The following is a 13,571-nucleotide window of genomic DNA, read 5'->3' as shown; positions in this document are numbered from 1 at the left end:
TGTACATGTTTATTTAAGTAAATGACTACAAAAAGATTCTGCCGTAAAATGATTGTTTTAATCTTTTATGACTTCCACTGCGAAAAAGACATGGATATACGGAAGTGGACGGAATTCCGTATATCATTAATATACGTGTAAGAATACGGGAAACTTGAAATACGGAGATGTACGGGACCATATATTATATCAGTCCGTATATGACTAGTATACGAACTCCGTACACTCGTAATATACGGGAACTTTGATATACGAAGTCCGTATTTTACTAATATACGGAATTTTTATAACAAGTCCGTATATTACTAAAATACGAAATTCCGTATTCGTGCAAATACGGCTTCTGTATATAGAAATAGCGAATGAAAATTTACTTCTGAATAGCCTATTTCCTGTAAGAGTAAAGAAATAGTCTGATCATATATTTCTCAAACATTTGACATTTAACACAATGCAAAATTTCCTGGAGTTATTAACGCTTCAATTGCGTACAAATAATTTGGTTAGTGAACAGGACGTGTAAGACATCCACCTGTAACATGCAGACGCGGTATTCTAGCTCAATACCGCTTGGTTTGCTTTTTAGCATACACAGATAAATAGCGAATACTTTACAATTGCGATTGACGATTAGATAGAACTGTTTTGCATCTATGGTGAATCATGCTATTTTGTAATTTCCTTTTTATTATTATTATAATATTTTATAATGATAAGCCAAACATGAGAAAATGATAAAGTTGAAATTGTGATGTTCAAGACATGAATTAATTATAATAAAATCTGTGAAGTTGAAATCGTGAAAATTAAAATAATTGTGAAATCACGAAGATGAAATCGGGATTGTCCACACATCAATTAAATTTTACTTTGATATATGTCCTATAAAATATAGGCTATACATAATATAATACATGTACTTGCATATGTAAAAAAAACAATGATATCTCATTCATTCATTTATTCATTCATTCATTCATTCATTCATTCATTCAATCAATCAACCATTCATTCATTCATTTATTCATTTATTTATTCATACATTCTTCATTCATTACTCATTTATTCATATATTTATTATTTATTTATTTATTTATTTATTTATTTATTTATTTATTTATTTAATCAATCAACCAATCATTCATTTATTTATTCCTACATTCATTCATTATGTCTCCCCCTCTTCGGGGGGAGACATATTGTTTTTGCCCTGTCCGTCCGTCAGTCCGTCCGCTCTTAGGGGAGAGACATTGTGGGGTATTTCTTAAGTCTATATGGTATTTATGGGTTAAAATCACATGTGGGGTCGACCCCACATGCTGATTGAGATTGATCGTTTATTTTTGTCGTTCTGGGTCTAGAAAAAAAGACCCCACAAATTAAAACCTATTGTTGGTTGGACTCGGAGTACGGACAACACCGTAAATTCCACAAAAATTCAAAGGGAGACTAATCTTAGATGTTTTCTTATCACGTGATGCAAAACTAATCGAGTGCTTCGGCTTTTTCCATAGGGAGGTCATTTTGAGCATGCGCACTTCGCCGGCGTATTGCACATGTGTAATAATGGCTGCCTTGTCAAGGTAAGAGTTTGCTTGTGCTGTTTTTATTTTATGTACTATTAAGGTTTGTTGGTGTCTTTTAGGAAATATTTATGTTACATCCGGGTCACAAATATCCGGGTCAAAACCGTGAATTACTTCCGTCTCGCCATTTTTCAACGCGTCTTTATGTAATTCAGAGTGGGTGGAGTAGTGTTGAACAGATTAAAATTTGAATACTGCTAACGACTATACGCTAATAAAAAATGGAAAGTTTTAAGCATTTGATTTTTTTGAATTCAATACTTCTGTTTATAATCGCATGTATTTTACCTAACAATTTTAATTGTATTCCATTCGTTGGAACGAAGTTAAAATTACCATGGCTCCAATTAGGTCTATAGAAGTGCTGATTGTGTCCAAACCAGTTGTTTGGAACTTAAAATTGATGATGTCCTACATGCTTTTAAATGGATTAGGCTGTAGATTTATATCTCGGTTCATTAAAAATGAAATACTCAGGAAATGTATGGGTTTGAAATATATGAGCAATCAGAAGTTCAGGAAATAATGGCATTCTGTGAGTTTTATAACATTAATGTCAATATAAGTGCAACAGTTTGCAGAACTTGCCTTAAGACAGCCAACTACAGGTATATATTTGAATGTGTGATATTTTTCTTTTTGCTATTTATATTTTTCTACTTACAAAAAAAGTTAAAATGTTATTTAAATATATGGTATGCCTTTTATAATGCATATTTTTTTGCCTGTTATTGACAGTGTGAAATCCCTGGCATTGTAAAAGGAAAAGAGTCAACTCGGCCCTATACCAACTCGGCACGGGTCAACTCGGCACGGGTCAACTCAGCCCACTTTACAAAAATATATAGAGCTCTAACGTATTTACTTTGCTTTGCATGTTGTTAAGGTAAATGAATAATAAGAAATATCTTATTATTATTATATAATGATGCATTGTACCTCTGCTGAAATAAAATATGTTTAGAAAAAAAAGTTATTTATTTGTCTTGCAGATTCGATAAAATTAATATAGACACAGCACGATTATCAAACCTGGGAAGAAAAAATATGAACAGATTGATAAAAATATCTTCATATATTTTCTTCCAGGTCCGAAACTTGTGCCTGTGAATATAGATATAATAAAAATGTGTTTCCTTAGATGCATTTTGTTTGTAAAGTAATTTTCAAAAAAAATATGAAACAAAAAAAGTGTTTACTTAATAGCATAAGCTTCTAATTAATTGCAGGTGGTCACTAATCAAATTTGAATGAATGAGTCAATCATAATTATCACCTAAATTAATCGGTATCTTTAACATACACATTGATCAATAAAAATAGCCCGTGACAATAGGAGTCCTTTGATGTCCTTTTACCCATTTTCAAAAGTGGGCCGAGTTGACCCGTGCCGAGTTGGAACAGGGCCGAGCTGACTCGGGGCCGAGTATGTTTTAGGGCAGAGCTGACCCGGATTCTTGTAAAATATGTTTGAAAGTCTCTCATTCTACAGGATGTACTATGTGCAGGAAACAATTATTATTTTCTACTCTTTTACTTCATTAAATACTACTTTAAATTACGAAGGGACTGTAGGAGTATTTGATCTGATTTTACACACTAATTATATTCCCAACCAATTTTTCCTCCATTTTTTTCTTTAAGTTTTTGGGTTAAATGTCTATAATGTATGGGGTTAACATTGTTGTCAATGATAATTGTCACAATTTGTGGGGTTTCATCAGTGAACTTTTTTTTGTCTATCAAGTTGTGGGGCTATATTTCCACAGTGTATAACGTTTACAAATTTTGTCCATAATAAGTGTGTGGTTTTCATCAGTGACCTTGATTTTAATTAATTTATTTTGTGTGTTTTGTCTATCATGTTGTGGGGCTATATGTCCGCAGTTTATGGGTTAACATTTTTTGTCCATAATAAGTGTGGGGTTTCAACAGTGAACTTCATTTACTTTAAATAATTTTTGTCTTTTTTTTTGTCTATGACATTATGGGGTTTTATGTCCAACTTGTATTTGATTAACTTTTTTTGTCCATAAGTGTGGGGTTTTTGCAGAAAATTGAATTTTGAGTAATTTTTTTTGGTGGTTTTTTGGCCCATAAAGTGGTGGGGTACAGCCTGAAAAAAGTGCTTAAATTTGTGTACTTTTTTTAAAGTGCTTCCAAATGATAAAAGTGCTTTAAAGTCCTTTAAATTTGACTGCTCTTTTCAAAAGTACTTAAATTGCTGCTTATGTGCTTGAAAATGATTGAATGACATAGAATATATATAAGAAAAAAAAATTATTATGTTTTGCACTGATGAAGGCATATAGCCGAAACATATGCTATAAAAAATTACTGAATGTTCGTGTTTGTGTGGCATGTCTGTTTATAGAATATATACATGTATGTAAGTGTCGGTAAAATCCACAGTTGACAAAAACAAATCTTGTATAGTAACAAAATCAATGAATTTTGATATGTTTGCACAATGTAACAAACACAAACTCCAGTTGATTTTGCAGTACACTTCAACCCCTATATATTGCGTTATATTTTGCACAATATAACAAGCACAAATACCAGTTGTTTTTGAAGTACATGGTCATGTTGGGGTCCAAGGTCGTGACAATACATTTTAACCATATAACTGCTTTATCCCACCTGCTGCAATTACGTACAGAATATTATTGATAAAAAGGCGACTGATTGATTATGACAACCACTGAAGAAAGAAAAAAAACTAAATCAGGCATTTTTGGGGCCGTCTGGGTTATTAGTGTCCTAATTACAATTGTTTATTGCACTTGACTGTCACAAGTGTGTTTTTTTTTAGTTTAGTGTGTTGGGGGCCAGGTCCTGTGAACATTGCCTTTGCCTTGTTGATCTTTGTTCTTGTTTTTTTTTTGTAGCAGAAAATTTAGTGTGACTTAAAGTGTAGCCAGAAAATGTGTATTCAACAAAAATGGCTTTAAAGTTAACGGTTGAAGGAAAAACATGCTTAAAAAGTTCCTATAATAGGTTGTTAGGTTATATGTTCATTATCATATTTTGCTTGACTATTTCGAAATTATTCCCTCTTGAACTTGGAATTTATGTTAATATGTTAACAAATATTTTTTTCTATAACTTAAAGATCCTGTAACACATTTTTTTCATGGTTTAATGTCATAAATATGATGCTTAAATTAAGATCTGTCAATATTATAAGTTCAAATAAGCATTATTTATAAAGATATTACCCAATTTAACATTTCATGTGAATAAAGGGAGGTAATAAGAAATTAATTTTCTATGAAGTCAAATTTTCCAATAAGAAATAAATGCATGGAATTTATTGATTAAATATAATGCGCACAAATATTTGCAGTAAACATTTAACATATTCTTGTTTTATTGTTTTATTTGCATAATTATATACATATATAATTTTTGCAAGTGTGGTATACACACAGTAACAATATTAATCACAAAACTCTGTATCTTTAATACATAATAGATTTTTTTTGTCTTCCTTAAGTACTGTGTCCAGTATTTTAGCTTTGCTGTCTCCGGTGACAGCTCTTGTTTGTCTATAGGTTGTGGGGTTATATGTCCATAATGTGCAGGGCTAACAATTTAGTCCATAAGTGTGGGGTTTCATCATAAAAATTCATTTTGAAAAATTTATTTGACTTATTTGTTGTGGGGCTATATGTCCAAAGTGTGGGGTTAACATTTTTTTGTCCATGAGTGTGGGGTTTAATAAGAAAATTTCAATTTTAATGATTAATTTTTGACTTTTTTGTTTATATAGTTTTGGGGTTATATGTCCATAGTATGTGGGGCTTACATTTTTGTCCATGAGTGTGGGGTTTAATAAGAAAATTTCATTTTAAATTATTCTTTTGACTTTTTTGTCTATATAGTTGTGGGGTTATATGTCCATAGTATGTGGGGCTTACATTTTTGTCCATGAGTGTGGGGTTTAATAAGACAACTTCATTTTAAATGATTAATTTTGACTTTTTTGTCTATAGGTTGTGGGGTTAAATGTCCATAGTGTGTGGGGCTTACATTTTTGTCCTTGAGTGTGGGGTTTAATAAGAAAAATTCATTTTTAAATGATTAATTTTGACTTTTTTGTCTATAGGTTGTGGGGTTAAATGTCCATAGTGTGTGGGGCTTACATTTTTGTCCATGAGTGTGAGGTTAATAAGAAAATTTCCATTTAAATTATTAATTTTGACTTTTTGTCTATAGGTTGTGGGGTTATATGTCCATAGTGTGTGGGGGCTTACATTTTTGTCCATGAGTGTGGGGTTTAATAAGACAACTTCATTTTAAATTATTAATTTTGACTTTTTTGTCTATAGGTTGTGGGGTTAATATGTCCATAGTGTGTGGGGCTTACATTTTTGTCCATGAGTGTGAGGTTAATAAGAAAATTTCCATTTTAAATTATTAATTTTGACTTTTTTGTCTATAAGTTGTGGGTTATATGTCCATAGTGTGTGGGGCTTACATTTTTGTCCATGAGTGTGGGGTTTAATAAGACAACTTCATTTTAAATTATTTATTTTGACTTTTTTGTCTATATAGGTTGTGGGGTTATACGTCCATAGTATGTGGGGCTTAACATTTTTGTCCATGAGTGTGGGGTTTAATAAGAAAATTTCATTTTAAATGATTAATTTTGACTTTTTTGTCTATATAGTTGTGGGGTTATATGTGTCCATAGTGTGTGGGGCTTACATTTTTGTCCATGAGTGTGGGGTTTAATAAGACAACTTCATTTTAAATGATTAATTTTGACTTTTTTGTCTATATAGTTGTGGGTTATATGTCCATAGTATGTGGGGCTAACATTTTTGTCCATGAGTGTGGGGTTTAATAAGAAAATAATTTCATTTTAAATGATTAATTTTGACTTTTTTGTCTATATGTTGTGGGGTTATATGTCCATAGTGTGTGGGGCTTACATTTTTGTCCATGAGTGTGGGGTTTAATAAGACAACTTCATTTTAAATGATTAATTTTGACTTTTTTGTCTATATAGTTGTTGGGGTTATATGTCCATAGTATGTGGGCTTTCATTTTTGTCCATGAGTGTGGGGTTTAATAAGAAAATTTCATTTTAAATGATTTATTTTGACTTTTTTGTCTATAGGTTGTGGGGTTTATTGTCCATAGTATGTGGGGCTAACATTTTTGTCCATGAGTGTGGGGTTTAATAAGACAACTTCATTTTAAATGATTAATTTTGACTTTTTTGTCTATAGGTTGTGGGGTTATATGTCCATAGTATGTGAGGCTAACATTTTTGTCCTAATAACCCCACTAATAGACAAAATAAAATTATTCAACATGAAGTTTTCTGATGAAACCACAAATACATTACAGACAAAAAATGTCAACCCCATAAAATGTGGACATATGTCCTTCATGTATGGGGGTAACAATGTTTGTCCATAATATGTGTGGGGTTACACAAGAAAACTTCATTTTTAAAAAATATATTTTGCCCTTTTTATCCATTACATTTTTTCTTAAGTAAGTGTATGGTTTCATCAAGAAACTCCATTAAATTATTGTTATTTTATTGTGTGTTTGCAAATCCTTCTGATGTTGATTGATTACTCTTTCAGACCAGATTCTTTGACAGGGTGTATGATATGGGCCCAACTGCAAGGCATACCTAAGACAATGAGATGGCCAGTAAAAGTTGTGACTTTGCCACTTGTTACTGCAATTCTGATCGTGCCTGGTAAGTTTAATATATGATATGTCTTTTTTTGCTTTATAAATTGGCCCTTTATTGATACACATAACATTTAATCAGATTTAGTAACTTCCTCGGGGTGCTTTTTTTACTTTATAAATTGACCCTTTATTTATACACATAACTTTTAACCAGATTTAATTACTTCCTCAGGGTGCTTAAGTGAGAAACTTCTGAAGGCAGTCTGACATGTGCTTGTTTTAAACTGAAGCTTTCAATAAAAATGATTTTGCTTCAAAAATCATTTGTCACATAACACGAGACCCATTTTTTCATGCAAGTTATAGTTTTCAGATATAGGCATATCACCATTGAATTTAGTGCAACATGCTGTGACATTGGTCTTACCTTGATGTCATATTTTTAAAACCTCCATTGATTATTATGCTATTCAAAACATATAATATGACCTTGACCCCAAATTTTTAGACACTGCATTATATATTAGTGTACAATTTGCCTAAAAATAACAGAAGAAGTCAGTTAAGGTAACTTATTGGAAGCGATAAACAAATACCAAAAAAAAAAGATTGATTTTGAGACACAAAATAAAAGCATTAAAATTTTTTTGGGTTTTGATTTGATCCTTTCTCTGAAAACCCTTTTTTTTTTGAATAACAAAAAGATTTAACCAAAAAACAAATTTACATTTTGCTCTTTTTAAAAAATAGGGTTTTGGTGAAAGGATTGTATCCCAAAATCTGGGAAAAAGAATTTAAAAAGGTAGGGATAAAATGCATTATAAATTTATTTATTTATAATTTTCTCAAATTTCATACTTTGAAAACAAAAAATTTGGGCACTATATTTGATTACCCGGCTTAAATTTGGAAAAAAAGTAAAACAAGTTGAAGAATTTCAAATTAACAACCCTTTTATTTAAAGGAAAACTGCTGCAGAAAGTAATATTTTGTTTTTTAAAAATTTTTTGAAAAAATTGATTTTTTTTTCCCAAAAACATGTTTTTTTATTTTATATCTAAAACACTATTGCTTCCTTATTTTGTGTTACTCTATTTCTTGCAAAAATTTTCCCTGCAGGTTTTTTTTTTATTAGGCTTTGGGATGTAGCCCTGGCCTTCAACTTTCGGGGAAGTTAGCACCATTCAATGACAAATTGTGCCACAAAAACTGACATGGGAATAGAATTAACGGGAGGTCTATATTGACTACAAGTTGCAACATGTGTGGCAAGGCATTTTGTCACAATAATAAAAACCCCATAATAAGGTACTGAATATATGTTTATACACAGGAAGTGTAGCCATATTTAAAAATGGATGCTTGCCAGGTCAGGAATGGAATTGTATCTCCTTAAAAATGGATGAGATTAACATATTAATTTGTATTTTGTGTGTAATTTTAGGTATCATATTAGTTTTTATGATGGTTATATCTTTTGTAATATTGAGGTATGTTACAAGAATTATTAATACCTTAGAAACTTGGGACAGTTTAATGAGACCTGGGCCTAGTTGCTAGTCCTTCATGCTGTTGTGTTTACATTTAAAAGGTAATGTTTTCGTTTTCATAAATATATAGATCAGATGTGGTTCATTTAGTGTATTTGAACTTGTGTTTATCAATAAATGTTCTCTAGTGTCTAGTCTACATATGACAAGGAAGATTGGATATGGTGTATATATTACTAAGCACAACAACATGTGATATTCAAGTCAATATGCTCAGTAATAAAGGACACTTAACTTCTGTGACTATTTATTTTGTCAAAATATCTCAATTAGTGGTGTATATTGTATGATAGACCCAAGGTCAATTTTACTTTTATGATGTTATTTATAATATTCCAAATACCCCAGAAGATCATATACCCAGCCTTGTATAATGACATGCATGATAAGAGGGAAAAGGTACCTAGACCAGTTTTTTATTTTTTTGCAATGCAATGGAAAACATTACCTTTATTAAAATAATCAGTTTATCGTTAAGTTTTAGAAATTTTTAGAATTCATTATGATGAATTATACAAATTTTTATGCGGGGTATGCAGTTTATGCAGCATGAGTACCTTTATTTCACTGAAATTTCACAGAAACAATTAATATTTTTCCACATTGATATAGGTTACTGGTAAGGTTTGCAAATTTTAATAAAATTCTGAAAAAATATTCGTATCTGATGTTTGGAATCAGTTTGATAGTCATATACATGTTGACACTAGGATTAGACCCCTTAATAAAAAACTGTGACTATATAATATTTTTTTGTATTATTATACTGAATTTTCAAACAAGATACCTTGCTAATTTTTTTACAATATTCATCATAAAGGTATGAAAATTTACTGATGCACAGAGCCAGTTTATACAGAAAACATTAAAACCCACTATTTTGTATATTGTTACAGGAACAGGAAATAGCAAGCAGCCATCTTGGATTTATCATGTGCTTTTATGGAAATTGAAAATTGTGGAATTATTTTTTTTTAAACAGTTTATATTAAATGTTCAACTAATTACTTTTTCAAGAAAAATGACTTTTTTTATTGGAGGAACTAGTTATGGAAGAAAATAGAACTGCACGTTCTTATATCAGATTGAAGAGATGTGCACATCTATTTGCATGTGTAGAATTTTGCAGTGTTAAAAATTTTGATTTCCATGTGGATGAATACAGTAAACGAATTTATTTATTTGACAACAAAAGTGTAAGAGAACTTTGGCAATTTATTTTGAACTGTGAATATAGAGGAGCTTGTATTGTAAATATAATTCCAGATGTTGTACCTGAGTGATCAATGTGGTTGGTTGATTTTGTTAACATTTTGTAAGTACCTGTCAAGTCTCATGCTTAAAGTACAGGCAACGGGACTCCCAACAAAAGTTGTGATATGCGGGGAGCTAGTTTCGTCGCAAACAGCAACAAATTTTATGCTATAGAGCGAACTTTTGTTGCAGAGCGCGGACAGATCTACAGTGAAAATTTGCTCACTAAAGCAATTTCACGACAATGTTTTAGCAAATTTTTGCCATTAAACTAAATTTACTAATGGTCAATAAATGGAAATACATAAATGTGAATAATTTCATTTTTGTGTCGCCTTGAAAAGGTGACATATAGGGGTTACTTTTGTCGGCGGTGTCGGCGGCGGCGGCGTCGGCGTCGTTGTCGGCGGCAGCGTCCCCTAAGGCTTGTCCGGAGCATAACTCAGTCACTATAAGTCTGATTGACTCCAAACTTGGTATGTTTACTTCTTTCAATAACCCTAAGTAGAGTGCACAAGAACCGTTGCTCTGCACTACTTAATTTTTGAGTTATTCCCCATAGTTAATTAATTGCCCTTAGTTGATTTTCATACCTTAATTTTGTCCGGGCCATTCTCCAAAATATAAAAGCTATTTACTTGAAACTTCATAGGATGATAGATCTCATTAAGAAGAAATGCAGTGCACAAGAACCAGTACTCTGCACTTCCTAATTTTTGAGTTATTGCCCTTTGTTAATTTTCATACTTTATTTTTGTCCGGGCCATTTCTCCTAATGTATAAAAGCCATGGACTTGAAACTTCATAGGATGATAGGTCTCATTAAGAAGAAGTGCAGTGCACAAGAACTGGTACTCTGCATTTCTTATTTTTTGAGTTATTGCCCTTTATTTATTTTCATTTTTTAATTTTGTCCGGGCCATTTCTCCTTAAGTATTTCTCCTTAAGTATAAAAGCTTTGGACTTGAAACTTCATAGGATGATAGATATTATTATTAAGAAGTGCAGTGCACAAGAATCGGTACTTTGCATTTCTTAATTTTTGAGTTATGGCCCTTTGTTAATTTTCATACTTAATTTTTGTCCTGGCCATTTCTCCGAAAGTATAAAAGTTATGGACTTGAAACTTCATATAGCTAATAGGATGATAGGTCTCATTAAGAAGAAGTGCAGTGCACAAGAACTGGTACTCTGCATGTCTTATTTTTTGAGTTATTGCCCTTTGTTTATTTTCATTTTTAGCTCGACTTTTCTATGAAAAGGGGAGCTATCCTACTCGCCCCGGCGTCGGCGTCGGTGTTGGCGTCACACCTTGGTTAAGTTTTTCGTACCACCCCACTTTATTTCAGAAGTATTACAAGTATGGCTTTGAAACTTACCATACTTGTTCACCATCATAACCTCCATCTACAGACAAGAGTACATAACTCTGTCAAGGTTTTTGACAGAATTATGGCCCTTTTTTGACTTAGAAAGTGTATTGAGCTTGGTTAAGTTTTTTGTACCACCTCACTTTATTTCAAAACCATTGGAGGTATTGCTTTGAAACTGACCATACTTGTTTACCATCACGACCTTCATCAACAGACAAGAGGACATAACTCTGTCAAGGTTTTTGACAGAATTATGCCCCTTTTTGACTTAGAAAATACATTGAATATGGGTAAAATCCACTTATTGCCTTAACCCTTTGAGATATTGCTTTGAAACTTTTAATGCTATTTCACATTCATTACCCCCATCTGTACGCAAGAGAAGGTAACTCTGTCAAGGATTTGTTTTTAAAAATTAAGGCCTTTTATCGACTTAGAATTAAATTTATTTAAGGCTCAACTCAGTTTTTTTTTTTTTTTTTACCAGCCCTCTTTTGACTTAAACATTTCAAACTTTGCTGCAGTGTTCAAGGGTATCACACAATTCAGTAAAATAATTCTTCACTAAATATCTTAATGCTCATGGCCATTGTTCACTTTAAAAATACAGAGATTCTTGTATTGCCTTTTACTGCAAAAACTTTTTTTATTGGCAAGCAATAAAAAAGTCGAGCGCGCTGTCTTACGGACAGCTCTTGTTTAATTTTGTACGGGCCATTTCTCCTTAAGTATAAAAGCTATGGACTTGAAACTTCATAGGATGATAGATCTCATTAAAAAAGAAGTGCAGTGCATAAGAATGATACTCTGCATTTCTTATTTTTGAGTAATTGCCCTTTGTTGATTTTCTTACTTTATTTTTGTCCTGGTCATTTCTCCTCAAGTATGAAAGCTATGGACTTGAAACATCATAGAATGATAGATCTTATTGATAAGAAGTGCAGTGCACAGAAACTGCTGCTCTGCACTTATTATTTTTTTAGTTATTGCCCTTTGTTATTTTTCATATTTCATTTTTGTCCTGGCCATTTCCCCTAAACTACATTGTTCACAAGGCGACACATCCGACTCGCGGAGTTCTAGTTATTGTTAGCTCGACTATTCGATAAGAATAAGTAGAGCTATTGCAGTCACCCGAGCGTCGGCGTCGGCGTAACCACTTATGTTAAAGTTTTTGTAATAGTTCAAATATTTTCAAAGTCCATAGACATATGGCTTTGAAACTTTGCACACTTGTTCACCATCATGACCCCAACCTGTAGACAGGAGGAGGTAACTCTATCAAGCATTTTGACAGAATTATGCCCCTTTTTCGACTTAGAATTTATGTTAAAGTTTTTGTAATAGTTCAAATATTTTCAAAGTCCATTGACATATGGCTTTGAAACTTTGCACACTTGTTCACCATCATGACCCCAACCTGTAAACAGGAGGAGGTAACTCTATCAAGCATATTGACAGAATTATGCCCCTTTTTCGACTTAGAATTTACGTTAAAGTTTTTGTAATAGTTCAAATATTTTCAAAGTCCATTGACATAATGGCTTTGAAACTTTGCACACTTGTTCACCATCATGACCCCAACCTGTAAACAGGAGGAGGTAACTCTATCAAGCATTTTTTTTACTATCAAGCACTAAGAATAGTCGAGCGTTGCTGTCCTACCGACAGCTCTTGTTTACTGTCTAATACATGTCAGGTTCGTCATCGCCAGGTTCGTCATCGCTGATGATGACCAAGCATATATATATACTCGAGTTCTGTGAAAATCATATATCATCAAAAAAAAGCCTTCTAATACCCATAACGATCCACTCCTTGCATCCTTTTGGTCGGCAACAGCAAACAGATATATTTTAAAGGTGGCCTTAATTAAAGTGGAATATCTTCATACTTTAACGCTAGAACTAAATCTATTCAATTTAGGCATAAAAAATAACAAAAACTAGACAACTGGGCAGAAGTGCTACCACCAGATTCGGTTAATACAGAATTGTGTCCTGTACCTTGAACGACCGCCATCATTGGTACAAATGATCGAATCCGATCATGGTAAAATAATTAATGGTAAGAGCAGTTGAGAAACCTTGTTTTGTACCTTTGTCCCATGAAACGGGATCGCCACCATCGGAACAAATGACCCCCGA

General features: G+C 32.3%; 1 protein-coding gene across 1 annotated transcript; it reads left to right on the top strand.

Moving 5' to 3' along the window:
• Positions 1 to 1,498: 1,498 nt before the first annotated feature.
• On the top strand, positions 1,499 to 10,373 carry LOC132716488 (uncharacterized). Its single transcript, XM_060699771.1, has 3 exons — positions 1,499 to 1,583; positions 7,193 to 7,311; positions 9,694 to 10,373. The coding sequence occupies exons 1-3, from the start codon at positions 1,531 to 1,533 to the stop codon at positions 9,858 to 9,860; spliced, it is 339 nt and encodes a 112-aa protein (XP_060555754.1). The 5' UTR covers positions 1,499 to 1,530; the 3' UTR covers positions 9,861 to 10,373.
• The last annotated feature ends 3,198 nt before the right edge of the window (positions 10,374 to 13,571 follow it).

The sequence above is a fragment of the Ruditapes philippinarum genome, unplaced genomic scaffold (assembly GCF_026571515.1).
Source record: "Ruditapes philippinarum isolate M1 unplaced genomic scaffold, ASM2657151v2 ctg12152_1_1_1_1, whole genome shotgun sequence".
Taxonomy (NCBI): domain Eukaryota; kingdom Metazoa; phylum Mollusca; class Bivalvia; order Venerida; family Veneridae; genus Ruditapes; species Ruditapes philippinarum.
The sequence above is the reverse complement of the archived record's forward strand: the minus strand, read 5'-3'. Positions and strand labels throughout refer to the sequence as shown.

Bases quoted from the DNA above. Each gene is read 5' to 3' on its own strand.
- LOC132716488 (XM_060699771.1), top strand. From the start codon at position 1,531: ATGCGCACTTCGCCGGCGTATTGCACATGTGTAATAATGGCTGCCTTG. The intron at 1,584-7,192 runs GTAAGAGTTTGC...TTACTCTTTCAG, and splicing joins ATAATGGCTGCCTTGTCAAG to ACCAGATTCTTTGACAGGGT. The intron at 7,312-9,693 runs GTAAGTTTAATA...ATATTGTTACAG, and splicing joins TGCAATTCTGATCGTGCCTG to GAACAGGAAATAGCAAGCAG.